This window comes from Exophiala viscosa, assembly GCF_022695815.1.
Source record: "Exophiala viscosa unplaced genomic scaffold EDD37scaffold_1, whole genome shotgun sequence".
Lineage (NCBI taxonomy): Eukaryota > Fungi > Ascomycota > Eurotiomycetes > Chaetothyriales > Herpotrichiellaceae > Exophiala > Exophiala viscosa.
Window position 1 is genome coordinate 843,868 of NW_026944353.1, and position 27,871 is coordinate 871,738.

General features: G+C 51.1%; 8 protein-coding genes across 8 annotated transcripts; 5 read left to right on the forward strand and 3 right to left on the reverse strand.

The window, feature by feature from the left end:
- Positions 1-2,051: 2,051 nt before the first annotated feature.
- On the forward strand, positions 2,052-4,371 carry EDD37DRAFT_603584 (P-loop containing nucleoside triphosphate hydrolase protein; the record flags this gene model as incomplete). Its single annotated transcript, XM_062814664.1, has 2 exons — positions 2,052-2,598; positions 2,648-4,371. The coding sequence occupies 2 exons, from the start codon at positions 2,052-2,054 to the stop codon at positions 4,369-4,371; spliced, it is 2,271 nt and encodes a 756-aa protein (XP_062674550.1).
- A 1,059-nt stretch (positions 4,372-5,430) lies between these two features.
- Positions 5,431-9,212, reverse strand: EDD37DRAFT_16043 (uncharacterized protein). The gene has a single exon (XM_062809731.1). The coding sequence runs from the start codon at positions 8,940-8,942 to the stop codon at positions 5,523-5,525; it is 3,420 nt and encodes a 1,139-aa protein (XP_062674551.1). The 5' UTR covers positions 8,943-9,212; the 3' UTR covers positions 5,431-5,522.
- A 2,457-nt stretch (positions 9,213-11,669) lies between these two features.
- EDD37DRAFT_16180 (uncharacterized protein) lies at positions 11,670-13,778 on the forward strand. Its single transcript, XM_062809743.1, has one exon. It carries the CDS (start codon positions 11,906-11,908, stop codon positions 13,682-13,684), a length of 1,779 nt encoding a protein of 592 aa, XP_062674552.1. The 5' UTR covers positions 11,670-11,905; the 3' UTR covers positions 13,685-13,778.
- Positions 13,779-14,305: 527 nt separating this feature from the next.
- EDD37DRAFT_655141 (Phox domain-containing protein) lies at positions 14,306-14,897 on the reverse strand (the record flags this gene model as incomplete). Its single annotated transcript, XM_062818742.1, has 3 exons — positions 14,306-14,334; positions 14,390-14,714; positions 14,820-14,897. 3 exons carry the CDS (start codon positions 14,895-14,897, stop codon positions 14,306-14,308), a joined length of 432 nt encoding a protein of 143 aa, XP_062674553.1.
- Positions 14,898-15,136: 239 nt separating this feature from the next.
- Positions 15,137-18,926, forward strand: EDD37DRAFT_16183 (DNA polymerase phi subunit). The gene is made up of 2 exons (XM_062809744.1): positions 15,137-16,225; positions 16,275-18,926. The coding sequence occupies exons 1-2, from the start codon at positions 15,280-15,282 to the stop codon at positions 18,470-18,472; spliced, it is 3,144 nt and encodes a 1,047-aa protein (XP_062674554.1). The 5' UTR covers positions 15,137-15,279; the 3' UTR covers positions 18,473-18,926.
- Positions 18,620-19,601, reverse strand: EDD37DRAFT_16259 (histone 3). The gene is made up of 4 exons (XM_062809759.1): positions 19,465-19,601; positions 19,164-19,334; positions 18,929-19,111; positions 18,620-18,880 (listed from the first exon to the last, which is right to left on the reverse strand). Exons 2-4 carry the CDS (start codon positions 19,318-19,320, stop codon positions 18,768-18,770), a joined length of 453 nt encoding a protein of 150 aa, XP_062674555.1. The 5' UTR covers positions 19,321-19,334; positions 19,465-19,601; the 3' UTR covers positions 18,620-18,767.
- Positions 19,602-20,877: 1,276 nt separating this feature from the next.
- On the forward strand, positions 20,878-24,643 carry EDD37DRAFT_660741 (uncharacterized protein; the record flags this gene model as incomplete). Its single annotated transcript, XM_062819118.1, has 9 exons — positions 20,878-21,005; positions 21,086-21,118; positions 21,171-21,221; positions 21,283-21,355; positions 21,407-21,603; positions 21,663-21,778; positions 21,838-22,709; positions 22,759-23,888; positions 23,938-24,643. 9 exons carry the CDS (start codon positions 20,878-20,880, stop codon positions 24,425-24,427), a joined length of 3,090 nt encoding a protein of 1,029 aa, XP_062674556.1. The 3' UTR covers positions 24,428-24,643.
- Positions 24,644-25,220: 577 nt separating this feature from the next.
- EDD37DRAFT_614954 (uncharacterized protein) lies at positions 25,221-27,739 on the forward strand. Its single transcript, XM_062815568.1, has 2 exons — positions 25,221-26,455; positions 26,550-27,739. Exons 1-2 carry the CDS (start codon positions 25,360-25,362, stop codon positions 27,494-27,496), a joined length of 2,043 nt encoding a protein of 680 aa, XP_062674557.1. The 5' UTR covers positions 25,221-25,359; the 3' UTR covers positions 27,497-27,739.
- The last annotated feature ends 132 nt before the right edge of the window (positions 27,740-27,871 follow it).

Here is a 27,871-nt window from a genome sequence, read left to right on the forward strand (position 1 = left end):
TGCCACTGGCTATGCCAATACAGAGCAACCTTACCACGACTGCTATCAGAGCATCGGAAGGATACGACTGTCGCAAATGCGAGAGCGATAATGGACATCTGGTCTCACAAGCCCATGAACAAGAACTCAAATCCACGTCTTCTGCGCACTTTTGTTGATGCGATTAAGGCCGACCCATTGATCGCATCTGCTCGAGTCATACAGTGGAGTTGTGGATAGGAAGACTAGTTCTTCCGAGTTCTGCCTTTCTTTGTTCTCTTCCTTGCTCATGTGAAGGTCACACCCTGCACCCTTGTTATTCGGGGCAATCGAGTTGAATACGCAGCTCCTTGCGATATGATCAGCGTTTAGAAGTCGCCGAAACCTGAAAACACTTATCCAGGCTAGCACATGTCACATTGAAAGGCACTTTCTTCTGCCTCCTTGATCAGGACCAGCACAGGCCGCAACTTTCGACTTTCTCAGCATGGCAACATGGTTTGAGCGTCCACAATCCTGGCCGGCCTTGACTACGAGTGCCTGCTGGTGTGAACAACCCTGGAAAACGAGTTTCATCTATCCGCAGGGCTTGTAGCTGAACTTGTCAGACGTTCGATCTAGCCTTCAATTCCGAATCTCTGCGCCACCACGCACTGTCGCTTGCCCTCCGAGCGCTTTTTCCGTTTCTTTGTCTGAAGCTCGATACGAAGGGACCATCCAATTTCGACGACTGGGTTTGACATGGCAAACCGAGTGCAGGCTTGTGACACGTCAAGTGAACAGCCTTGAGAGGCTGGGAGGAATGCGAGTGGGTCATCTCGGTGGATGTCTTTGATGCACAGGCATCGATACGAGGCCTTGAAGGAAGATCGGAAACAGAACACTCGCCAGATCGGAATCCGGCACTCTCACGGACTTAGTGTGCATCCCCTTCCTTCTTCTGACCTATCTGTCAAGTGGCAGCGTTCGTTGGCCGTAAGGAGCCCTGCCTTCTTTGCTCCCACTCGCTGGCGACCTCTTTACTGCGAGTGACAATGCCGACATAGCTGTCAAGAGCTGCGAGACACTGTTCACCTTGAAGACCTGCCTTCTGGCATAGCGCTATTCCCTTGCTGCTTTTTTTTCTCTTTCCCACTATGAATGTGCTAGCTCCCAGCTGCGTCGGCGTTCGCTGAAGGAAAGGCAGCTCAAAACCCTGGAGAAGGACTAAAACCAGAAGCACGGTGTGCAGATGGGAAGCTTACAAAAGAAAAGTCAGCCTGCCTCTCTGACAGAGTATTTCTACGGCACGGTTGCCTAGTGCATTCCTCTCTGTGACACTTTCACGACACCAAGAGAGAGAGAACAGTATGCCCCCAGTGAAATTACACCGCTGCTCCCCTCTTCTTGTTCCTATGGGATTGTCTCCAGGGCGTTCTCTGACGCAAACCTGTCTGGTCCAACCTCAATCCTATCTGTAAGTCCTTGCCGAGGGCAGGTAAGGCACGGCTTGTCGAAGGTAAGAGCGTACAGCTACCGTTTCTGGATGCGGTCACGTGCAGTGTAGCGAGATGCTCGGCTGATGTCCAGTATCCAATGGTACTCTTGCCTGCTTTAATTGTCAAGACAGCAGAGGTGACCAACGTGAAACATGCCACTGAGGCGACGAGTAAGTCCTGTAAACTATCTCCTTGAGCCCGTTGTGTTCGATGCCCGGCATGCCCGTTATCAGAAAAAGTGACACAGTCTGACCTTGGGAGCCCGTCGGACTTAGATGGTACTACCTACTTGATGTCTCCGCGGAATTCTTCATCTACAACGTCGGATAAATCACCCTACACATCAAGAAGGCCGTCTATTCCAAAGGCGTGGTGATGTTAGATTGAATCCCGGGTTCCCATGGTCAATATGCTCTGGAATTCCAGCTTATGAGGAGATTTGCTCCCTGCCCAATGGTCCCACTTGTTCTGGAACCGGTTTGCCGGATGGATGCAGAATTTTGACGACACGATGTTTGACTCCCTGCTTTGTACAGAAATACTAAAGGATGATTAGAACATAACCGTGGTCTCAATCTCTACGATGCCCCTGATATGGGCGACGATCTCTTTTGTGGTCGACAGGCCGAGATCCAACAGATGGAATCAATCTTGCAACCTCTGTCAGACGTTCTCGGCGCAAGCCGAAAGCTGCTCGTCCTCGGCGGCATGGGTGGGATTGGCAAGACTCAACTCGCGGTTAGCTATGCCAAACGACATCGTACAAGCTATACGTCTATCTTCTGGCTCGATGCCACTTCTGAACTGAGCCTCAAGACGAGGTTACGCAACGTGGCCCACCGAGCATTACCTCCCAGCACGATTGGCGACTTTGACGATGAGCGAATGTCATCCTACCTCTCCAACTGGCTCTCGGAGGACCAGAATACTCGATGGCTACTGATTTTCGACAACTACGACGATCCAGAACAGTACTCGGTGTGCAAATATCTCCCATCTGTGGCACATGGCTCAGTCATTATCACCACGCGACAACCGGATCGCGTCCTTGGGGACAAGGTCCGGGTGCGATCATTAAGCAAAGAGGACGACAGCCTTCGTATCTTGGCTCGTCGGTCAGAACGCGAGAACGTGGGATCAGGTGGGAGATACCTACTAAATGCTGCACGTTGGTGTCTAATCATTGGCAGACCCAGATGCTCCACGACTTGCTCAGAGGCTGGACGGCCACCCGCTAGCACTGGCTACGGCTGGAGCATTTCTGAGTCAGTCTGCGATCAGCTTTGGTCAGTATTTACGACGATACGAAGAGCGGTGGACTATCAGTGATGCGATGGAGGAGTTGCCCGACTACCCTTCTCGTACGCTCTACAGCACGTGGTATCTATCATTCATGCACATCGAGCAACAGAACCCGAGAGCAGCGAAGTTGTTGCGATTCCTGGCGTATCTCGACCATCGAGACATCTGGTTCGAACTCTTACACTGCGGGCGAGCAGGAACCCGACCTGCATGGTTCGCCGAAGTCGAAGGCGACGTGTTCATGTTTGAGGATGCGATGCAGACACTCACCCGTTACTGCCTCGTGGAGACGTGTCATCAGACCGGGTCGTATAGTCTACACCCGTGCGTACACGACTGGACGCTGAATGCGTTGAACTATAAGATCGGCACGACGCAATACTGGCTGGCGTTTGACTGCGTTACACACCACACTGACAATGCCCACTGGGACGATCTGTCCTCGATCCGATATCTACGGTTCACTGGGCACGCCAAGCGGCTGGTGCACCCGCGATTTCGTGCCGCGGCATTCCAACAGCGGTTCATCAAGAGTCGATTGAACAGGATGGTGAATTTAGGACACCTTCTTTTGCAGCGCGTGCAGTACGACGCAGCTGAGCAAATATACTCGTGGGCACTGGAGCATTACGAGAAGGGACTTGGGGTGGCTCACGCGTCGACGCTCGACGTCGTCCATAGTCTTGGGATTCTTTATACTCATCAAGGTAAGCTGGGCAAGGCAGAGACGATGTACATACGAGCGCTGGTCGGGCTGGAGAAGGTACTAGGAGTGGACCACGAATCGACGATTTTCGTCGTCCATAACCTCAGTATGCTTTATAGTGATCTAGGTAAGTTGAAAGAGGCGGAGACGATGTGCTTACGAGCGCTGGCTGGAAGGGAGAATTTGTTGGGACCAGACCACCGATTGACACTCAGTTCGGTCGTCAGTCTTGGTGTGATATATCTTGCTCAAGGTAAGCTAGGCGAGGCGGAAACGATGAACCCACGAGCGCTAGCCGCGGGGGAGAAGTCACTGGGGTTGGTACATAAGTCTACGCTCGATTCCGTCAAGAACCTCGGTGATGTGTATCGTGACCAAGGGAGGCTGGACGAAGCGGAGAAGATGTATAAACGAGCACTAGTCGGCCAGGAGAAGGAGCTCGGCTTGAACCTCCGGTCGCCACTGGTGATTCTCATGAACATTGGAACTATATTCTGTCTACGGGGAGAGCTATCCAGAGCCGAGAGTGTGTACCACGATACAGTTTCTGGGCTCAGACGTACATTGGGAGCAAACCACATCGACCCCCTTGACGCATTCAACAATTTGGCCAATCTCTACTGTGAGCAGGGTAAATTGGAAAAAGCCGAAGCACTCTACGAACAAGCTTTGACTGGGATCACTGTAGCTCAGGGGAGACATCATTACTTCGTTTCAGGGGTGCTCAACAATCTGGGACTCTTAAACGCTGAGCAAGGCAACGCAGGCGCTGCTCGAAGGCTTCCAAAAATCACTGGGACCAGAGCATTATCACACGCGAATGGTGTGCTACAACCTTCAGCAGCTGGACTTGGGAGACGCTGCCGACACATCACTTTCCAGCACAGGAGTAATAGATCATGTTAACGAACCCCGGCGAAGATGGTATTATTGAGGTGTCGAACCCGTCTCCAGAAAAAGGGGCTCCGTCTAAGAGGGGGCAGGTCGACGATATAAGTTCAAAATTCAGCAGGTTCACAATAGCGGGTGCCTTGATAGCGGGCCAGTTGGACATACGCTGAAGCTCAAGGCCTTTTCCCATTTGACAGCTAACGTTATACTATTATGAGGGAAGGACTCCGGTGTGACAAGAAGGTACAATATTTATTGGACTTTGAGGAGGCCTCGGCGCTCAGACGGTACCACTTTCTCTAAAGGCCAGCTCGGTGTCAAGAGACTGTTGAATCCTTATGGCAAATTGATAAGTGATGTTGATGCTGTCATTAGTTCGCAATTGCATTCTGCAAACTTCACATTCTGAGGACAGCTATGGAATGCAGCATGATATCTGCAGTCGGGAGGCGTGTCTTCTTTTGAGATCAGGGTTTGGGGGTTGTTCGTTCATTCTGAGGATCATCAGGCGAGCGATGGCGCAGGTCAAGTCCATATCATGATGTTGCGTCCAGCACGTGGCCTATCAAAAATGTTGCTGAACAAGTATAGAGACAAGGATGCGAAGGAAGGATGAGATATGCGCCACGAGCACAGGCGCCGTGCCATCATGCTACCGACGAGGAGGACCAAAGCGAAAGGAAAGATTCCCACTTCTTGCTCATCGACGTGATTCTTATTGTATTGGACGGTCAAGGCCTGGCTCGTTCAATGCTACATGTTGCGCCAATGCCCCTTTCCCAGGTTTGTCCCGTCTAGCTGTCTGCATTACCTCTTTGAATATGAGTATCAAGACATTTTTGAAAGAAGGCCGTTACTACTCAGGATTTAGGGGTTCAACGCCCATATATGCCATTTCCCGATTTTCTCCCGAAATCATATACACCCCAGTCCAAGATCAACTTTGGCACTTCATGCAACTACCAGCCACATGTTTGACATAAAACGTTGAGATGGCAGCATCGACCCCATGGCAAGCAAAATGTGGTGATCGATCTCGTGCTGAAATGCCAGAGCACATAAAGACCATCAATTCAGCCGCGCACAGTCGACTTATAGTTGTACCATGTAGATGGACTCAAGAAATGACTCTCTGTGCACGCATTAGTACCGAACCAGAACGATGATCAGGTCCTGCTTACTCTTCGGCCACGTCCACCAGGATGGCCATTCTGCATTGGTGGCGTAAAGAAATATTGCTGTTGCTGTTGCGGCGAATAGTTGTACATGTTGTTGGGCATAGTTTGAGGGTAATTTTGAGGCGCAAACCCTCCAGAGCCAATGACAGGGCTCATCTGCGTAGTAAAAGAGATAGGCGATGCTGATGGGTTCGGCATGGTGCGGAAAGGGTCGACAGACGAAGGAGGAGTTGCATAACCCGCATATCCATTATTCATGAAGCCGTTGTTGGCTCTTTGTGTTGTACCATAGTTTTGAAATTGTGGTTGCGCCATTTGATGATAGGGTACTTGAGGGTATGACTGCTGTGGTTGGAAGCTGTTGGGATTGTAAGAAGCGTAACCGAACGAATCAGCCGAGCCACTTCGCATAGGGCTCATGCCGTTCTCATAAGTGTTCGTGTTGACATTGGGCACAAAGTTGGTGTTGTACGAGCGTTGATAGCCTTGCTGTTGTATTCCATTAACAGGCTGGGACATCTGGTGTCCACGGTCATTGATGGGATGCGCGTGAGAAGAATACGTTTGTGCTTGAGGCGGACCAGGTCGGGATGACATGCCTACTTCATCCATTATCCTCTTGTAGCCTTGGTTAGGTTGAGCCTTGATTTTGGTGAGGACTTTGGAGACATTGTGTACAACGTCGGGCCGCATATTATCGTCAAGGAATGGCGTGGTCAAGATCTTGAAGATCAACGTAACCCCTGATGTCTGATCGCAAAGGATCTGCTCAAGTACTCTATCCTCGGGACTGAAAAACAGAGCTTTCAACACCACATCCCTAGCTTCGGGCTCATTGCGCTGGTTGATGACTTTGAGCACAGTCAGATAAGCAACCTTGTGAGTGCAAAGCTGGACAAGATGAGGCACGAGTCTTGGAGCGAGAACAGAACGCCGTCTTGGGAATGTGCAAGTATCGAGAAGCCAAGTCAACAACAGTGCGCCGTTGGCATTCTGTGCGAGCTGAACACTGTGCAGGGCAATAGCGGCAGCCATCATCCGCTGTTGGTTCTTGGTAGCATGATGAGCCTCCAGACACGCTCTCATGGCCCGAGCACCAAATCGACCTTGTGCAATTTCCCACAGCTGGCTGAGCATGGTTTCGAAGATAAAGTCATTGTAAGGTGGCCCAAACCTAAGGCAACATTGCAGGACATAATTTCCATACTGATCGAGGAACAGAGGAACAGTGTACGGGCGCAAAGCATTGATGATCATGCGTGTCTGATTCTCAGTCTTGCAAACTTCGATGATCTTCTGAGCAGCCCACGTGCCGTTCTTGTGGACCCCAATCTCAGCAAGATGAGGCGAGATGCAACTCAGCATCTCTTCCTTGGTCTGTTCTGAACAGAACTCGAAAAGTTTTTGGACCACGGTATTTCCGAGATAATCGGAGGAAAGTTCGGCGATCTCTGGCAACATATCAATGGCAGTCTGCTCGATTTCTTGCAGACCACAAGCTCCGTTGTCTATTCGTTTCCTGATATCTCGTAATCTGGGTGCGTCGTACATCCTGGTAGCAGATGGCTCGGGAATAGGAGGAATTTCATTCTCCAGTTGTTGATAATTGATCGAATTGTCAATGCTTGTGGAAATGATGGACAGATCGGCCTGTTGGCCACCAAAATCAGCCACAATTTGTAGGATGTCAGACTGTAGATCCGCGAGACTTTCCGGCATGTTCAGGCCTTGTTGTCCATTCGCCGGATCATTGGGGCTCGCATTGCCATCCTTTGGCTGGAAAGAGGCAAACGGATCTTGATGTCCATTGACGCCTGGGGGAGGTGTGACATTGTCGATAGGAGTCAAAGAGACGGAGGCACTCGGAGCTTTAGCAAACCCGATCCTAACGGGCCCCGCACCTGGGAATATCTCTTTGCCATTGAGAAGCTGCCGAGCGCGGACGGCATGTTCGACAGTCTCGAAATTGACAAACCCACAATTTTTATGAGTGAGGACTCTGGTGGACTCGATGTGGCCGTAGCGACTGAATATGGCATCCAAGGATGACATCGTAGTCGAATTTGGGATAGACCCTATCCACAGAGATCGCGAGACCTGGTTATCAGGATCGTCCATTCCTTCGAATCCCAGGTGAGCATTATCACCAATGTTGAGATTATGCAGTGCTTCAGCGAAGGAGGGCTCGTCAATACTGTTGCCACCTTGCATGTCGAAGTTGAAATCCATGGAATCCGGGGTGGCCTGAACCAAATTACGAAGGGAAGAGCGTTGTGGTGTCTCGACTAGACCGGCAGTTCGAGCGCGTGGCCGAGCAGCAGTTGCATTCACGGCGAAAGCCTGAACGGCCTGGTTGTGCAGCCGGACCTTCTCTTGAACACGTTCATACTCTGCCTCCAGAGCCGCTGCCGCTGTTGGCGTCAACGTGCCACTAGAGAACATTTGATAGGCCGGATCTTGATTTTCTGCCCCGAATTTGGGCTCTGTGTTGACGGAAAAAGACCTAAATCGGCTCGAGTTGCGAATACCAAGGTTCGTGAGGACGTCAGATAGACTGGGCTCCTGACCATGAGAATCATCATTGCCAGGACGCAGATCGGATAGTCTTGCTTGTTGCGGAGTTTCAGCTAGACCAAGATAGTCGAGTGTCCGTACGCCAGAATCTGACATTCCGTCCTTGAAACCAGAAAGGTTGGGGGACGTAGGGTCCTCGGCGGAACTGATACTTGTCAGAGTGGCAGCACGAGACCTATTGCCCCAACTCGAACCCCCGAAGGCATTCTGTCCAAAGCCCGTGGAGGAGCCTAGTAGGCTTGCACGCTGGGGCATGCTACCTGCGCGAAGCCTGGACAGTAGAGCGGCATTCCCAGAGTTAGGGGTGGTTGAAGATGTCGAATAGAATGCTGACTCGGCCGCAGAGGTAGAACTGGGCCGGAATGGACTTGTAGTTGGAGTTGGGCGGGACGTCTTTGAAGTCAGCACGTTAACACCGTTGATTGTGCCGACTGGGGAAATTCTCGACGGCAGTGTGCCAGCTCGACCTCTTCTGGCAGGACTGTTGATTCCAGTCTCAGTCAAGGGAACGAGATCTGGAAAGCCATCTTGCGAGGGAGACTCCGGTATCTCAAATAGAGGCGTAGAAGTCCCGCTTGTGGGTGGGCCCCAGATGTTCGAGGTCAAGGTGTTCTGCGACTGCAGTTCTCGAGTGCGCTTGGGAAATAGTCTTGAGCCTTGTTCGTGCAGAGGGGAGCCAGCTCCGACCCTTGCACTTGACAAGCCCGTCAGGGCAGACGATGACTTGGTAGCTCCAAACGGAGACTTTGTGGTGGGAATGGAAGAGGGTTCAGTGATTGTGCCCAGTCCAGACAGGTTGATATTGAGCTGGCCTTCTGGCCGTGTAGGCGCCATATTCGGTGACTGTCGAGTAAGGTGAGCTTTCGTGTGAGAGGGTGTCGTAGGATTATGCCCAAGAAGCTTCTCATGAAAAGCTAGGCTTGCTGTCCTTGAAAGTATGCAATTGAAGCTCGATTCCCTCCTCTTGCAAGAACAGAAACTGTATTAAAGTCGTGCGAGGGACAGGTTCAAAGATCGTTCGATCAATGTCGGTTCCGCCGTTGTTATAGGGTTTGCTAGGGGGCTCCGGCCAGTCGCTCAGTCCTAGGACTTTCGAAGTGTGCAAGAGATTTATTCTCGCTGCATGAAAGGTACTAGGAAGGAGTTGTGGTCGTCCGTCCGCAAGTGTTCGAGTTTCGGTGAGTAGGAATGACGACGGTGGTAGGGACAAGATATTACTTTAGTGGGCGATGGACATGATCGGTGTGAAGAGTCGTTGACCTGGAATAATAACACAAGAGAGACCGAGAATTGAAACAGCACCCCAGGGCTGATTTGACATTAGGAGAGCAAGTATGAGTATGGAATTGCAAAAGGATTAGAGAGAAGGTGAAGAATGGGTTGGGTTTGGGTTAGGGGTGAAAGGTGCAGGTTGAATCGAGTACGGTATGATCCCATCCGTCACGTACAGCTAGAGCAGCGGGCGGTTTATTTAGTGTATGATGGAGCGTGGAGAAAGAGTTCTCGGGAGAGCAGCGCGTTGGACGATGGAAATCGAGACAGGGGTGACGGGAGCCTCCATACCTAGGTAAGCATTTCTATTTGGGCTTCTCTGCAGCGTTTCATAACTTCCAATAGTATCATCTACCCAGCACAAGAGCCAGCCTGATGTTACTTGCTTCATCCATGCATGCTCTTCGTCTTTACCTAGGTATAATAGTGACGGTTCCTGCCAAGCTTACTGTGTAAGCACTTCATAAGGGCGGCAGCGTCGCAGACACCTCGAGCAAGGGACTGCCGCTCACACCTATCACCTCCATCTGGGTCATTATTCCTTGCTTCCGCCATTTGCAGCAGATGAGTTGCAAAACTTGCCGGAGAGACACATACCCAGGGAGGGCGACCGGGATACTGTCTAGTCGGTCTGGTTCTCTACCTAGGTACTGGCAGGGCGACCTATGGCTATCTAGCATTCCGCTGGTATCAAACGACTACCCGTGCGCATGAAACATTCTCTGTCTGTTGCCCATGATGTTCAATTTCAGCCATCGTCCTGATTTTGAGATTTCGGCGAAGAATTTTCAATCATCATAGGCTTCAGCTTTCCACAAAATCTCTGCACAGAGGAGTCGGGTTGTGCCTTGCCAGGTCCAGGATCCCTGGCTTGGAGACTTTTGGTCCTGTTGGAGGTGACAGAAGTCTGAAACACTGGCCTGACCAACCGGGTTCCACCGTTCGCAAAGCATCGACACATCGGACTTTGACATTCACGCACGCGACTCGCTGAAGAAAAAGCGCGTCTGTGCCCTGCTATTTTACCTATACTTCCCGTTTTGCGGGGATCGTACTGGCTGCTGACCCAAAATGCCCCTGAAAGCTGCATCTGACTTCCTTGTCAGGCCTTTTTGCAGTTGTCGATTGGCGTCCATGGACCTGACGGCGTTCTTCTTCGCATATCACATCACTGACGACGCGCGTTAAGTTGCCGCTCTTCTGCAGCTGCATAATTATCACAGAGTGAGGTGTAACGCCCCGGGCTTGGGCGATCTCATGTCGTCTGAATTGCGACTTAGGATGACTGCGAGAACGATTCCACGAGGTTTAACGACAATTCGCTGTAGCCTGGAAAGGCAGTCAAGTAACTTATGCCAACGATGAGAAAGAGAATGCAGTAACAAGTCCACTGATGCGAGGACGTGCATGCAAGAGCTACCACAGGCTAGTGAGGCTTATGACACACAGCAAGGTTTTTCTGTTTGAGCATCGTGGTGGGGTTCTTGGAGTTACAGCCTTGTCGAGGGCTACGTACTTCTTGCTTTTCTCTCGTAGAGGACGGCCTGATGAAAGCCACCCAAGGACGGCAAGCTGATTCTCAGAGAAGCTGGCATTGTTTGACCTTGGGAGCCTGTCATCCTCATATAATGTATCTGGGTACCTAGTATGCCTGCGGATCCCCAATATACCCTCGTCGTATATCTCCTGGACATTCAAAAGGCCGTGAACTACAACATGCATCTACTAAATTGAAGCCATGCAGCCGCTGTCTATATCTTCTGAGAAAATCATGTCATGTGGCAAACATGCTCGCTACTTGATATACCACTTTCTCTGGGATTCGGTTTAACCATCAAGCATGCCACTCGTCCGCCGCCCATCAATCAACAATGAACCTAATGGCAAGGTCTCACTCTTGACGTTGCAACCTCTTGCACTGATACTGGTCAAGACTCGAGATCAGATAGCAGCATCAGGACGCATGCTATTTTACGTCAATGTCCGGTTCGTTCTTCATTAGTCTTTGCTGGACGTGGCCTTTACAACGCGGTCCACTGTAGTTGCTGGGATGATCTGGCACAATCGCGGCAAGACGTCCCAAGATCAAGAGTCGTGCATGGCTACTGAAACCATTGATGCCGTCCAGTGGCCAATTGTAAATTATACGGATCAAGCCATGTGCGCAATGCGTAGACTTTGATACAGAGAGGTTAGGTAGGTAGATTAGGTCGAAGAGTGGTTGGAGAATAAACCTTTTCCCTGATCGCCCTTAACTTAGAGGCCTCCATAGGTTTTAAGTTATAATCTGAGGGGCATTCGACGAATATCACCTGCGAGCCATTTAATGATACTGACAATCTTTCCTCGAGGACCGACCATCACGAGAGGTCATATCGTGGCCTTCCACTCGCTCCATCTTGCACTTGCACGCTGGGGCGCTTGCTCTCCTCATGATATCACCTACCTACTTCAGCGTCAATTGCTACAACCTCCATCTCTGCGCTATTGCCCAACATTGTTGGCAATGAGTGTCCACGACCACCATGAACGGTATCACGGAGCCGTTACCTGGCCTCCTTGATGATCCCCAGTTCCAGATAACAGATCTGCCTGCTTTGACCAACTTTCAAATTGCCCCGTTGCGCAACCCTGCCCCAACACGTCACGCAAATGTCCCATCACCTCTCGAACCTCTGACAGATAACATCCTTAACAACAGTCGAAGTAGCAAGAGCAAGAAGCCTGGTGAAGACCATAATGAGAGGAAACGGGGTCCCAAGATCACACCAAACGATGTTCTACTGGCTCGAGAAGCAAAGAAGCCGCACTTGGCCATCAGTGAGCTGCTTGATGCCAACAATGGTCCAGAATTCGCTCCGACTCATCTGCCTTCATTCATAAGCCTGTCTGTGGTCGAAAAGTCTCCTGTTCAGGCCCCCACATCGCTGGAATATTCACAGGGACAAAGACGTTCTAGACTCGATGTCGAAGCGGATCACATATCTTTGGACTTGATCAGAAGATTACCTCGACCCGCTCAGAAAGATGAGCGGCCAAACAGACCAGCACCGCTTTTGCCGGCGATGGTCACGGGCTTACATGAGCCGCCTCCCTCGGCAGCCCTGCTACCATCCATCGATGTCGAATCACGCCCTACCATCTCACGGACTGGCACAACTTCCAAGATCCACGTCAAGGACATTCTCACTGCCGAGAGCAATACAAGGACACCATCAACAACCCTCCCTCATATCGCTCCCGCACCAGAGCCGGCGACACGAAAGGCTGACGCTGACTCGCATTTAGCTCGCCCAGGAGGAGAAATTCATGCCGATACGGAGATCAACACATCTGCAACAGCATGGGACGAGAAAAAGCAGGTCCGGAGACAACGGCGGAAATGGACCGACGAAGAGACTAGGGAACTGATCGCTGGCGTGAAGAAGTACGGTGTAGGCAAATGGAAGCAAATACTAGACGATCCCTCGTTTCATCTACCCGATCGAAGTTCAGTCGACCTCAAAGATCGCTACAGAGTATGTGGGTATCGCTACAAAGTCTGTACAGACAACAACCATGTAACGAGACTCGGTGGTTCCTCACCAAATGGCAGCCCGCCTGATGCCGAGTCGAAAGCGACAAGCGAGCTCGTCGAAGTTTCACAGCACACCACGTCGTCTGAAAATGCTCCGGCACCAACGTCGCCCACCGAGCAAGGTCTGAGCCAGAAGCAGCGACGCAGACGTCGTGCTTGGACCGATTACGAGGACACAAATTTGCTCAAAGGCGTGGCGAAGCATGGCTTTCAATGGACAGCCATCCACGATGACCCTGAACTTGACCTTCGGCATCGCCGTGCGACCGACCTCCGCGACAGAATCCGCAATAAATTCCCGGATGGGTACAGACATGCTGAAACTGCGCCCCTGAAATCCGAAGTCAAAAAGGCAGGGAAGCGCCGTGTCTCTCCATCTGGGGCTCCTTCAGTCGACACTGCCGCTGCTGTAACGCCCGTCAAACTTCCTGACACTCGTGCCGTTCTGGCAGGAGAGGCGTCCGCACAGTCAAATACAAGCACGCCTACTCCTGATCGAGGTGCTGATGGGTACAGCCACCGTCCAACCATGACGATGCTGCTCCACCATGACAGTGATCGCGACGACGCCAGGGACAGGGACAAGCACGACAAAGACAGGGAAAGGGACAGACAGAAGGATCAACCTGGCGTAACACTGCCAAGTTTCACGCTGGACGTGGACGACATGGACTGGGGCAATAACACTCTTGCTCCGGTTCACGATTGGGATGACGTTGGAATCTGAAAAGCAACATGGATTTAACAATGCATGTCGGATCTACGGGCGTACTTTGCATCTTCGGGACATCGATGAGATAGAAGTGGGTTATCATTGACAGATCAGACCAGATGGGAACGGCGTCCGTGGAAGGAGCTGGTGTTGAGGCCCCTTGCTCAAGGGTTGTGGCGCTTTCTTATATGTTATCGAAGCTTTTAGTGATACCCTCTGTTGTAATTGCATGCTTTTTCGCATCCTGGTGGCGTATGCTGAAGCAATGTGATGGAAAAGAATTCTCGTTCTGTCTCTTTGCCCGCATTTGACTCAATTGCGTTCGTCGTTCCATGCGGTCGCAAACCCCAAAGTTCAGTCAGAATCGATATGGTCTTGCCGCGATCCGAGGCAGCTCGTATAATGAATCCAGAAATCCTCTTCGCCTGATCCTCGGCTCTCATCGCCCGGATCGTGCGTCCGCGGTACAATACGCTCAGACATTTTGGCAAGGCAATGGCCGTGGATGAAAGGAAAGACGTTATTATGCGTGTCGTCCACCAGGATGCTGCTGCTCGTTAATTCGTGTCTTGTCGTGGCACATCTCTTCCAAGGTGTCGATCGCGAAAATTGTCGACAAGCTCGTCTTCGCTTTCTTTACCACGCATTGCGGTCCCAATTGGGGTCTGCGTACGCTGTCAACACATGATAGCGTTCAATGAGTCTGCTTTGAGATCTTACCTTGTATAAATGGCCCGAGCACTTTGCTGCCTGTTTGTAGAAGCGGGTGGCCTACCACAATCTGGAGGAATCGTTGCAGACCTTCCCTTCTGTGTTCAATCACATCGTCGGAGAACCGATTGGTGAACACTTTCCCTGGTAGTGGAGGTATGGTAACTCTTGCGCTCTCTCGTTCCAGGATATCTCGGAAATACTCGAAGTCTGAATAGCGGCGGCGCACAACGGAGTGGCGCAGCTTGAAGGCGGGTATGTTCGTGCGTGTGTGAATCTCGTATGAGGTATACATGTTCCGAGGCGAGGAGCCATGTGTTTGTGGGTTCTTCACCTGTGCTGCTGTTTAGCCGAGCCCTTCGAATCGAGAAAAATACCAGCGCGGAGAGCCCAGCTGTGGAGCTGGAGGTATTCGAGCTCGGCCGGAGCGTAAACATACCTCAATTTCAAGGAAGTTCTCGGGCGCGCCATAGATCTCTTCAAACGTCTGTTGACGTGACTCGGGAAGGGCCTGCATTGCGACGATGGTGGGGTTCAAGCAGGGTAGAAACGAGGTAAGCAGTCGCGTGCGCTGGTAGAACTACGAGTTTCGAGGTGTGTAGGTGTTTAACGGAGGCGATCAGGTATTGCTGTTGTAGTCGAGGTTGTAGGATCGAGTAGGCGATGAGAAGAAGTGAAGACAATATGTTCAATGTTGCTTTGACGATCTTCTGGCGTCTGCGAAGTCTGGAACTTTCCCTGTTCAGCACCTGATTGCTGCGCTTTCTAATTCGGGGCTTGTACCCGTTTCTGAAGGCAGCTGCACCCCGCTTCTCATCTCTTGGCATCGAAAAAAAGTTCCATGCAAGTTTCACATCAAAGTAATCAGTGCAGATTCTCCGTTCCAACCAATTGTCAAAATGTCGAAGAAGCGGAAGAGAGAAGTCGATGTCGAACTTATACAGGTGTATGAGCATCTGGCGGATGAGGATGAACCTACCCGCCTGAAAGCAGCCCATACCCTGGTGTCGAAAATATTCAAACCAGGCGTCACCAGCGATGAACAGACCAGGACGATCCTGACTCGTCTCTTTCGCGGGCTATGTAGTGGTCGCAAGGCTGCCCGTCTCGGATTCTCGGTTGCCCTCACGGAACTACTCTCACAACTATCATCGGAACCGACCATTGGGGAAGAACTGTCTGCCTCTGCTATTGTTGACATCCTCGAGTCCCAGACTGTGCCGGAAGGTGGCACTTCGCGCCAGGATGAGCGTGATCACTACTTTGGACGGGTGTTCGCTGCTGACGCAGTTCTCAAATCTGGCATGCTCTTTCAAAAGCCTCAGCGAGATCAGTGGCTACGTATGCTCGAAATACTCTGTGCGTTGGCAATCAGGAAACCATGGCTCCGACAAGAGTGTGGCTGGCTGCTAGCAACTTGCATCGCTTCGAGTTCCGGCGAGACTGCACAAGCATTCGCTGTTGATGCTATCGAGACACTCTCCGCCAATAAACTGATCCGGACACCGGAAGGCGTGGCCATCTGGTTGACGACCGTGAGAGTCTTTCCTCATGCCAAGCTGCCCAAGTCAACCTGGAAGCATGGTGATCCTCTAGCCAAGAAGGACGTTGTTCTTCTCGCAGATATCCTCAAGGATGCACGGACTCAGCCCGAAGCTGATTCGGACTCTGAAGCCCAGGGTTCTGCTCGATGGTCAGCCAGTCTGCATTTCGCCTGGGATGTTGTTTTGGGCGAACTAATTCGAGAGTCTTCCCCTCCTGTGGACGGCAACAAGAATGCCACCAACGGAACCAAAAAGAACGAGAGAATAACCTTCGACATATTCTGGAAAAAGGTGGTGGATGGTGAGTGCGCTTTGCCTTTTGATCGCACTCGTCACTAACAGACTTCTAGAAAGCCTTTTCTCACCTACTAGTAGCACGGAACGCAAAGCTTGGGGGTTCGCGCTGTGGAAGAAGGTTCTAGAGGTGGCCCCAGGAGAGTTGTTGCAGAGCACATTTACACCACAAGCTACTTCCTGTCTCTCCAACTCGCTGAAAAGCTCAGAACGGCATTTACAGAGGCATGCTGTAAAGGTCTCCCAGACCTTCCACACTCGTTTGGCGGCTACCGACGCAGATGCGCCTTTTCAAGGTTTCACACGTGCATGCATCAGGGCACTCCTTCAAAGTGTCTCTTATGGTGACTTTGATCTAATCACAAAATCGAAAACTATGCAAAGCTTGACAGACGTCGATGACGAAGGCGTATTGATGGTCATCGCCTCGACTTTGATGTCTCTTGCAGCCGAGACTATTCCAGAAGAGGACGACAAGCAGCTACTTACTCGTCAAAAAGCGCTACTCAACCTTCAATATAAAGTGGTCACAACCTCTCTCCGGAATGCGGAGCACAGTGAAGCTTCGGGAAAGGGTGAAACGGCAACGACTGCCCGCTCCATCATGAAGGTATGGACTCGGGACGCTTGTATCTCTGCGCATTCGGAATCGCTCAAGGCTGCCAAAACACACTTCGCGCCCAAGTTGATGAGTGACGGCCGAGAGTTCATGAAGGAACGATTGACCTTGGGACTCCAACAAGCGCTAAGACTAGGGCCAGCTGGGTGCAGCATTTTGCGGGATACAGTGCTTGAACTACACTCAATGGAAAAGCAGCACAAACTTACGTCCACCTTGTTCGAGGAAGATGTGAGCGACTTGGTGCGACAAGCGTGGCAGCGTTTGAAGAGCCTCTCAATTTCCTTCGACGCCACGACTGAAACATCATCTGTAAAGTCAGGACCAGGGAAAGCGAGCAGCGATACGGCCGGTGAATCGGCAGAGGCGCCTTTTCCAACTTTTACTGACGGCCTATGTCTGCTGTATTGCCTGGTGTTGTTCCAGATATACACAGGCGAACACGATGCTGTCGAGATATTGCAGGACCTGCTCGATTCTCAAGCGCGCTGGACTGAGAGTAAGGAGAAGAAGGTGGCCAATGAGGAGGGGGCCGACCCTGCCGATGCCATGATGGAGATCATCCTGAGCTTCGCATCAAGGCCTTCGAAATTTCTGAAGAGAATCACAGTTCAGATATTCGACGCTTTTGCACCTCACGTGACTCGCAATGGCTTAGAGTCTCTGAGCCGCATATTGGCCACGAAGGAAAATGCGCAGGGTCAGCAGGAAATGTTTCAGGCAGAGGATGTTGACATGCAAGATGGTGATGATGCGAGCACCAACCAGGACGAGGAGTCTTTGGACTCTGCTGTGGAAGTTGAATCGATATCCGCCGATGCATCGAACTCGGAAGAGGCAAAGTCGGCATCATCATCAGAAGACTCAGACGAGGACTCTGCAGACGCCTCGAGTGACGAGGAAGGTTCCGCAGATGAAGACGAGGAGCTTGCCGCGTTCGATGCTGCACTTGCATCTGCTCTAGGCACTCGGCGTCTGGATCAGAATGATGTCGAAGCAGCAGATGACGGGTCCGAATCGTCGTCAGACGCTGATATGGACGATGATGAGATGATGGAATTGGACTCCAAACTTGCAGAAGTATTCCGTGGCCGCAATGAGCAGTCTTCGAAGAACAAGAAGAAAGAAGCGAAAGACGCAAAGGAGAACGTCGTCAACTTCAAAAATCGTGTTCTCGACCTTATGGAATCGTACTTGAAGCATCAACAACAGAATGGCTTGTGTGTTCATCTGATCCTGCCATTACTCGGGCTCATCAGAACAACCCAGACGAAGCAGCTTGGAGATCGCGGGTTCAACACACTTCAACAATACTGGAGTCGCTGCAAAGGATCCAACGTGCCAACGCTGAGTACAGATTCCGAAGTTCAAGAGGCCATTTCTATCCTGCAATCCGTCCATGACGAAGCATGTATGGAGTCATCGAGTATACACTCCACTGCCACCAGTCATACGAGCATCCTCCTCGTCAAGACACTCGTTGAATATGAGCCGGCAAACATCGGATCAATCATTGAGATTTACGCGGCAACGAGGCTGAGACAATTGACCGATCAAAAGTGCCGCGTCTTACCAGGGTTCTTTACGGACTGGAACAACTGGTGTCAGACTGCCAGAGGGAAGATTGCTGGGTGATGATGGGCCCAGCAAACGCCTTGTCCGCATTGCGGAAAGAAAATGTTGTGCAGTATGACTTTTCCGACCTCTTTGGGCACGGAAGCTACCTGTCCTTGGGCGATTTCCTCATAATACCCAGTGAATACATATTCCCATCTTCAGCTTCCCGGTCCATGTATTGCCTGCTCGTCTTCCACTGTGCTCCCCCATTTCATTTCTGTTGGCCTGTATTGCCGAGACCCATGCTTTCTTGGGGTGGGAAGCCACAAATGGGGCAAAATCAGCAACTCTACTGCATTGTCACTCTCCAATCTCATTCCTTCTCTGCCCGAAGACGTACGGCCAACTGCATATCTCTTGCCTGGATGGTGACCGGTTTGGTACGGATGGTGACCGGTTTGGTACGGATGGCACACAGGTTCGTGTCTTATACTGGGTCAGTGATAGCAGTTCAGACGATAAGGTGAGACCTACCTTCAAAAAGCCCAACAAGAAATGCCTCAGCGAACTCCTGTATGACTCCTACGGCGGATGCTTGGAAACGGAAGTCGGGCTTCCGGTCTTGAAGGATCTCCTGGGCAAGTCGGCCAAATGCGTTCCTGTCTATCAGCAGTTCTGCACTCTTTTGGTAACGCATGATTTCTCTCAGTGCGGCAGCTAAAGCAGTATGTCAGAATTGCAACACGTATTGTAACAAGCAGAGACGAACCGCCCGGCTTGTAGTCACGTCCGCTTGACTTCTTGGTCCTCTTGATCTTGGCTGGCATCCTCGCCTTCGTTTTGCTTGCTGATGTTGGAGCTTTGCTGGTTGCGAGCTTGATTCGCCTGCTACCGGTGCTCTTAGCAGTCGCCTGTGTCCGAGCCATGACGATGAGGAGATCTGAAAAGCTGTCAGTGGCTGTGGCTCAAAGCGAGATACTCCAAAAATGCAAGGAAAGAGTGCAGGTGAGCGGATCTGCGGTGCGACAAGACAAGGCTGCACATCAAGTAAGGGACTGGGAGATGCTTACCGATTGATCCGAGCTAAAGGGCAAGTGAGATGGTGTATAGGGAAGCTGTGCTCATTAAGAGATGAAGACAATCCAGGTACGGGATATGGACGAAGGAGAAGTGAAAATGTCGATCTGTATTCACTTGGTTTCAAGATTTCATTTTCACCTCACTTCACTTCACTTCACTTTACTTCAATCCTAATATCTCCCTTATGGCTTCTGTTCCCTTGGTGGACCCAAGAAACGAGGCCGCAGACCGGGAAGTGGTGCCAATCGAAAGTGCAAAGCATTTCGACCAATACTCGGTCAAGAAGCAGACTGTCCAGAGTCGTGAGCAGTACCGGAAGAAAAAGGAGGCAGAGAAAGCCATACATCGCGCAGAACGGCTGATCGAGAAGTGGCACCAAGACCATTCGAAATAATGTCATCGATATATCGTTGTAGCGCACCCAGCATAACGAGATATCTAGAAAGCGGGAAAAACAAGGGATGAGATGAGCTGAAAATCGAAGCAGATATGTCGTTGTCATCGACACGGGCGAACGGTGCACCTCGATGGCGGAAAAATAAGCTGTAACATCGTCTAGGAATTCGCATTGTTGTCCAACGGGTGCACGCCATCGCTAAAGGGTTAAAATCGTACGGGTCCCATGTACCTGGTAGATAGGTACCGATCAACAGGACGAGGTTATGGCCGCCTATCTCGACGCTTGGTCCGAAGATATGATACCAATGAAGAAGTGGGAAGGTGTGCATAATGTTACTTATTCTGACATGAATGTCAAGGCGGATTATTGAGGACTGTTCGTCTTTCGTGGGTGACTCATCAGGGGCTATGCCCGGATTGGTTAGGTGGAACTGCTTACTGTTCAATCAGTGGACGCCCTTTTTCCCTTCTCATCCTTATGTGATCGACCCCCCGGCGAATGGACCATTGACTTTGAAGAAATCATACCACTGTGGACTGGAAGCGAGACGACATTATTGGCATGAACACTTTTCTTGTGGGCAAGCCTGTCCGGCCTTTGCCGAATTCAGTACGTGCACTATGCTTAGCGCATGGCTTACCTGAGACAGACGCATCTATCATTATACGGGGTAGGCTTGGTGTTGACCGTCTGATTTCGTATGGATTCAAGCTAACCTTCCGATAATGTTTCTGCTGTGCTCCTTGACTACTCTTTCTTCCTGCGCTCCTAACCTGATGCTCACTTTGAAGGTTCAGTTCTGGACTCGCGGTATTGAGGACTTGGAAACCCTTCAGTTCTGCTGGTATCTCTTATCCAGGCTTACTCTCCGTGTCCTGGCTGTCTTATAGTGGCCCACGCTCCAAGTCCCAGGCTGTCCACGCTTTGGTTAAAGCAGTTTACAGCTTGACGAACACACCTTACTGGCCAACGAGGACTAGCTGTTCGAGTATCAGGCGACATAATGGCAGAATCAAAGCGACCCTCGAGGCTCAAGCGAATCATGGACAGACTTGGGTTGAAGTTGAACCTCCCGACCATCTTTTTAATGGCCAAGTATGTTCTCTTTACACCCTTCAGCGCATATGGAGGGTATCACTCCCAAACCTATCCATTGACTGCTTCGCATATCATGGTTCCCGTACTGTACATATGCTGACGACGTTGACCAGGGGTGCTGTCGCTCCTACGATCGGTCTTGCAATGTATGCACGATCCTACACGTCTCCATTGGATCATCGACTCACTGATGGGCAGATATCAGAGCGACCGTGTCGCAAATCACTACTCTACCATCGGATATCTCATGTCAGTCTTCTTGACTTCATTTGCACCTAGAACGAGTTGAAGCTCTTCTGACGGTCTACAGCCCTATTATGTCAATATTCGTCGTACCGATCATGCCCCGAGCCAGGTTTCTCCAGGGTCTCTTCGTCACTTGTGTCTGTATTCATCGCCCAGTCATGCTGGCCTGCAGCTGATCGGGGCTCCAGTTTCTGACATGTTTTGCTGCTGCTATTTCACTTCTCTTCATGTGGACTGCGATAAAGGCTCGAGAGAACACGACCCATTTATCGGCCGAACAACAAAGCAGTGGCCCTGTCCCTGGCGCCGAGGTAGTCCCATACAATGCGGCAGCCAGCGCATGTTTGGCAGTCTGGTTCTTTTTCTGGCTGTGGGCGTTCAACACGTATGTTTCAACAACAACCCAAATTCTGCATTGTACACTTGTTGACGAAATGACTCCAGCTTCCGTGCATACAGGCCTCAATACTTCCTGCCCCTGATCGTCTTCTCAATTTTTCTCAACATCACTGCAACGTACGGCTGCGTCTTCCCTACGATGGAACAAGCGTACACTCTGAGTAAGACGCATCTTCCCCCAAGACTACAAAATGTGAAGGCTAAGTTTTTGAACGTGCAGCTAGGCGCCTACTTGACACTTTCTTTGTCGGTTTCGGCATTGCAACTGCCGTGCATTTCATAGTACTACCGGTCACATCACGAGATCTGGTTGGTCTTATCTTGAACGAATATCTGCATTACCTTAAGTCGGTCCTGGACGCACAAGCCCAGCTTATTCATTCACTCCCCTCTCGTGAGACTGGTGGCAATCACGTTCGCGTTGTTGGGAGCGAGAGTGACAGCAACCTTTCTGAAGACGCGAACTCAGCATGGCCGGAAGCGAGTATGTGGAGGAAAGCCATTGCAGCAGCCACCGAGTGTCAGGTCAAGATCCAGTCGGAGCTCCGCTATGTCAAACGGGAGTTTGCCTACAGTAAACTGAGAGCAGGAGACTATGAATGTGTGACAAACATGCTGCGAAATATTCTGGTTCCATTAGGTGGTGTCGAGACCATCATTCAAGCCAGTAATCGTGTCGAGAAGATGGGAGGATGGTCAGCCATGGAATTGCCCAAGGGTGTTGCTTCAGCTCTTGGCGAGCCTGCGGACGAGAAAGAATCATGGACCTGGCTATTTGGACAATTGAGGCAGCCCTTGCTGACCTTGATGGCTGCAATGGTTGAAGGTCTTGACTACGCATTTCTCACTCTACAGTTCACTCGGAAGCCGATGTTTAGCACCAAGGCCGAATTCGAAGCACGGGCAGCCGAGTGTCCGGATGGGAAAGGGTTTGCCAGATACTTGGAAAAGTCCATTGACGACTTTTTGAAGGCACGGGAAGCACCCTTGAGACAATGGTGCCAGATTAATGGATTGGAGAGCCTCACCAAACATTCTTCAGGACAAATGGGTTTTCAGCGCCAGCGCTCCCAGCTATATCTTGTTCTCGATGTGAGTAAGCTGTCTGTCACTAGGAGGAAGATGCTGACGAATAGGGCAGTTCGAGTTTTCCTTCATAAAGACCGCCCAAGCCATTCTTGATCTTGTCCGGTTTGCAGATTCGAAAATCGAAGACGGGACAATGAAGCACAAGCGCCTTATTGTGCCCACGTGGAAAGTTCTGAGAAACTGGGCTGCGTCACTGGTCACGCGAGAAGACAGCAATCTGGACTACCAGTCATACAGCTACCGCAGTGGCACTCCGACCGTCTACCTAGGCGACGCTCTAGGAGTGGAAAGAGATCCCGAGCATCTACCTCCTGAGAGCTGGTGGGAGAAATTTACCGACTACTTCCGGATTATCCCCAAGATCTTCGGCTCCAAGGAATCATGGTTCGGCTTCAAAGTGGCCACGGGCACCATGTTCATCGCAGTGACAGCCTACCTCAGAAACTCGCAACACTTCTACATCCAACAGCGCCTTATATGGGGAGCGCTCGTGGTTGCAATCAGTATGACCCAGACCGCTGGCTCAGGTATGTACGGCCAATCTATGAGGGTGTTCGGCACCTTTCTGGCCATGGTCTTCTCGTACATCGACTGGTACATCGTCAACGGCGATACTGCTGGAGTCATTGTTTTCTTCGGCGTCACCATGTTCCTCTACCACTATCTTCTGATCACGAAGCCAGATGACCCTGTCATACCAATGATTGGAATGATCACCGTCTGCCTGATCGTAGGGTATGAACTCCAAGTCAAACAGGTCGGACTGGCAATCTCGGAATCAAACGGGCAGGTCTTTCATCCAATCTACGAGTTGGCGCCGTACAGATTGGCATGTGTGCTTGGTGGTGTCGGCGTGGCTTGTCTTCTGACGTACTTCCCGTCGGTAACGACTGCCAGAAGCGAGATGCGAAGGGACTTGGGCAATACTTTGTACTTGCTTGGCCATTACTACAGTCTCACGCACAAGTCGGTAGCACTTCGGTTGAAGGGCCTGGAGGGGGACGTCCAGGACAAGCACAGTCCCATTCGACGGGTGGAGAAGGTCCGCGTCAAGCTCTTCGCCAAAGAACTGATCTTGATCCAAGCGATGAAGAATCATCTGCATTTCATCAAGTGGGAGCCTACCTTTGGTGGTCGGTTTCCCAAGGAATTGTACGAGAGGTTGCTCAATCATACGCAGAAGTGAGTTTCGCTCAACAAGTCAAGGTGCTATGCTGACAAGAGATCATAGCATGCTCCGCTTCACGGGCATGATCGCGTACGTTACCAAGACATTCAAAGAGTTACCTGATGATGCGCACGTGGAGGGAGACGCGAACACATGGCTTCAGGACTTCAAGAATGTTGTCGCATCGCTAGAAGTCACCTCTCACCACGTCACGTCGATGCTCGCTATACTTTCTGGTGCGATCGGCACTGGGAAGCCATTACCTCCGTACTTGAGGGCTCCGGAACGGTATCGCCTAGGCGAAATGTTGACTTCGGTAGATGCGGATATCCTGAACACCAGACACGTTTGTGAGCCGGGCTACTCGGCCTTCGCTGTGATGCAGGTGTCCACGACTATGTTGGCGGAGGATTTGGCGGATTTGTTGGCCGATGCGAAGAAATTGGTGGGCGAGGCTGACTTTGAGTTGGATGTCGTTCAAAGAGACTACGAGAAGGAGGTTGGGTCGGGGCCTGTTGCGGGTGCGGCGGCTGCCAGGTCCAAGGAGGATTGATGAGTTGATGACTGGTGGTTGATGGGCATGGTGCATCAGGATGAGTTACTGCGTTGTCCTTGAAGCTGGTTTCTAGCAAAAGTGGCACTGTCTGATTCTTGGGACTTGTCAAGTACATTGTAATATAACTGCTTATTAGCTTTCTGGAGTTTTCTGTACATTAGGCCGTACCTTAGAGCAATGACACTTGGAAGGCCAGCATTCCTATCAGTATCATCTAGTGCTTTGCGGTCAAGGCTTCCACTGCGGTGAACGTGAACGTGTTGGAGTTCAGGATGACGCCGTTGTTGGGATCATTGCCAACGACTTTCCAGGCGTTCAAGGTTGCCCCCAGTTGCTGCTTTGATGTACTCTGCGTCGGAACTGGAGACAAACTTGTCTGATATTCAGACTGATGGGAGCCTATTGATACCATGTATCAGCCAATCATCTTGCTTGCCGCGGCAGGTCTTAAGCTTCGGGGCTGAATCCTTTGATATGATTCAGATGTTTCTCTTTCAACCTCCGGTTTGCTTTATGATATGTGAAACTCGTGGCCATAGATCATTTGGGAGTCATATGCATTCAAACAATCCGTAAGCGAACCAATAAGCATCTCCTGCATGATGGACTTAGGCAGCGCTGCATTTGTGTGGCCTAGTATCGTACAGCCTCATATCCACTAGGCTGACCTACCAGCAAACATGACTCAAATACAATATCTGGTGAACGGACTCTTTTATCCAATCTAAAACTGTTATAAAGAGCCAGAGATATCTACTTGATCAGTAGATAATCATTGATTGAGAGCTGCGCAGTAAGTACATTGTCTGCAGGGGGGTTGTTAGTCCCAGCTGCCTAGTCCGGTTGCCTATATCATACCCCAGATCCCATACTCATCACCCTCAGCCTTGGCTACCAAATACAGTACCAGGGAGTCCTTCTACTTCACCATGGCCACTGCGTCAATTACTCGCTTCCTTCGCGGCCTTCATCTCACCCCACGTCTTCACCAAATCCACCACACCTCTTCTGCCACCGCCTTTGCGCCCAACACTTCACATCATCACTTCACTCTCCTGCGCCGCCTTCGTGCATCAAAAGAAACCACCTCGAAATCAGACGAAGCACCAACCCTCACAGAAACACCACCACATGATGACAACGACACTCTACGCCTCCTGAACACCATGGCCGGACAAGGTCCCACGTCGCTCATAGTCCAAGGCGTCCTCTTCGACCCTGTCACCTCGCTGGGCGATATTGAACGGCACTTCTCGGCCTCGGAAGGATATCTGAGCGCTACGGTTTCGGGAACAAGAGCTGAGAGGCGCGGACGAATTATCCAAGACTTTGTTTTCCACTTCGCTACCGCCGCAGATGCGGCAAACTCACTTAGCACACACCCCGAAATCTCTATCGCCGGTCGATCTTATCCTGTTGCTTCTCACGATGGCGATTTTGGTGATCCTCGATATCATGTCACGGAACCTGCTCGAGATTCTGATACGGCACCTCGCAAGCGTGCGAAAACGATGCCAATGACAGGCATGACAGTTTGCAAAATCTGCTTTTGTGAATTCCCCAACAATGAGCCCTTTTCGACACCTTGCAGACGATGCAAAGAACCATGTTGTTACACCTGTCTCAAAGAGGATTTCCAGCATGCTATGAACGACATGACACGGTTCCCTGTCAAATGTTGTAGCACAGTCGTACACCACGAGGTTGCTCGAGGTATCTTGTCCGCAGCCGAGCTCGAAATCTACAAATCCAAAATGGACGAAGTGAACGACGTGAACCCGCTTTACTGCCCGATCCCAACCTGCTCAACTTTCATACCTCGTCGCATGTTCAAGGCGGACGCCACCAGAGTCAACTGCCACGTCTGCCAGGCTTCCATCTGTCTGAAATGTAAGCAGCTCGCCGCGGAGGACCACACCTGCGCAAAAGATGCTGGGCGGGAATTCATCATCGACACATTCGATTACAGACCCTGTCCAAGATGTGGTACCGGCGTAATGAGAATGTATGGTTGCGATCATATCAGTAAGTATCCTTTCCAGCGAAAACCTATGCCATTGAAGCACGAGTCTTTTGCATTGTCCCAGTGTTCACCGACACAGCTTTCTGACTTTGACAGGATGCCCTTGTGGTGCGCATTTTTGCTGGGAGTGTGGTCGAGCCATTAAGGTATGTCGATCGAAGCCCTGCAGCGCTGCTCGAGAGGACGGCGAGGAGTCTCAAGGGGAAGAGGAGGGCGATGTCGAGTCTGAAAATGAACCACGGGAATCCATCGAACAACCAGAAATAGTCGAACCAATCAATGCGGATGAAACACAACAACAGGTTGACCCTGTCCCGACTACTGGAGACAGGACTGTCGACGATACCCACGCACCTGGCATGGCGGCGCTTCTCACAGCCATGGAAATGCAGAGTGCGAACCTGAACCGCTTGGGTGAGCTGGTGGCACAGATTGGTGGGAGTTCAGGAACCGAGTTTACAGCTGGCCCCCTTGCGCTTTACTCTGTCGATCCTGCGGAAGTCGACCTTGTCCAGGCAGCCTCCACACTTATCGGCAGCACTCCAGTGTCTGCCCCTGCTGAGGCAAATGAGGCTGAGGCGGTACCTACCGTTACTGCTCCTGCAAACTTGGACGATCCTCACGAGATTGACTGGGAAGTGCAGTCCGTTGATTTTGGAGAGGAGCCAACTGATGAGAATTGGGATGTCTGGGGCTGCACCCATCACTTTCGCGAACTTGACAGGGAAGAAGTTCCGAAGCGCTGGCTCGTTGGAGTCGATCCATTGAAAGATGAGATCGTCGAGGTTGAATGTATGACTTGTTTCCAGAAGGCGAGGCTCTCGGATGGAAGTTCGGCAAACAAGAAGAACGAAGGCCACGGCAAGATCAGCGTCCAGGTTGAGACCTCCGCCGTCAACAAGTCTCCAGAAAGAGAGGTTGCCAAAGAGAAGCAGGCCTTCGAATGTTCACGTTGCGGCGTCATCAACTGTCGGTCCTGCAAGAACGCGGCGCGGAGACGAATCAAGAAGCAACGACAAGCTACTGATGGCTGGATCGACTGAGAAATTGATGTTCGAAGAAGAAGACAATGAAGATGTCGGGACGCCCGCGAGGCGCGAAAGTGTGCTGTGTATCATTTTGAGCGGGCAGGAGTCTATGAGCCAACGAGTCACCGGATGATTGGGCGTGCCTCTTTGGGATGGCGGCCTTCAAGAGGCTGATTGACGTTAGGAGTAGATCAATTACCAACACTCAGTATGAGTAGATTTGCAACAACGGCGTCCGTGATCATCAGCAGACTGGATCGAACTAGGGAGGACGCCTATGACGTTGAAATAGTGCACCGAATGATGAAAAGGGGTTGCTTACATAATACAAGGCTGCGCGCCCCTTTCCGATGAGATCAAGAAATTGTTGTTTCTACTCTTACCAATACC

What these genes read in the sequence shown, in the direction of transcription:
- EDD37DRAFT_16183 (XM_062809744.1), top strand. Translation starts at nt 15,280, where the DNA reads ATGTCGAAGAAGCGGAAGAGAGAAGTCGATGTCGAACTTATACAGGTG. An exon ending in CTGGAAAAAGGTGGTGGATG is followed by an intron (nt 16,226 to 16,274) that starts GTGAGTGCGCTT and finishes ACAGACTTCTAG; the next exon opens with AAAGCCTTTTCTCACCTACT.
- EDD37DRAFT_16180 (XM_062809743.1), top strand. Translation starts at nt 11,906, where the DNA reads ATGAACGGTATCACGGAGCCGTTACCTGGCCTCCTTGATGATCCCCAG.
- EDD37DRAFT_614954 (XM_062815568.1), top strand. Translation starts at nt 25,360, where the DNA reads ATGGCCACTGCGTCAATTACTCGCTTCCTTCGCGGCCTTCATCTCACC. An exon ending in GTATGGTTGCGATCATATCA is followed by an intron (nt 26,456 to 26,549) that starts GTAAGTATCCTT and finishes TGACTTTGACAG; the next exon opens with GATGCCCTTGTGGTGCGCAT.
- EDD37DRAFT_16043 (XM_062809731.1), bottom strand. Translation starts at nt 8,942, where the DNA reads ATGGCGCCTACACGGCCAGAAGGCCAGCTCAATATCAACCTGTCTGGA.
- EDD37DRAFT_16259 (XM_062809759.1), bottom strand. Translation starts at nt 19,320, where the DNA reads ATGGCTCGGACACAGGCGACTGCTAAGAGCACCGGTAGCAGGCGAATC. An exon ending in ACGTGACTACAAGCCGGGCG is followed by an intron (nt 19,112 to 19,163) that starts GTTCGTCTCTGC and finishes ATACTGCTTTAG; the next exon opens with CTGCCGCACTGAGAGAAATC. An exon ending in TCTTGTTGGGCTTTTTGAAG is followed by an intron (nt 18,881 to 18,928) that starts GTAGGTCTCACC and finishes ACCCAGTATAAG; the next exon opens with ACACGAACCTGTGTGCCATC.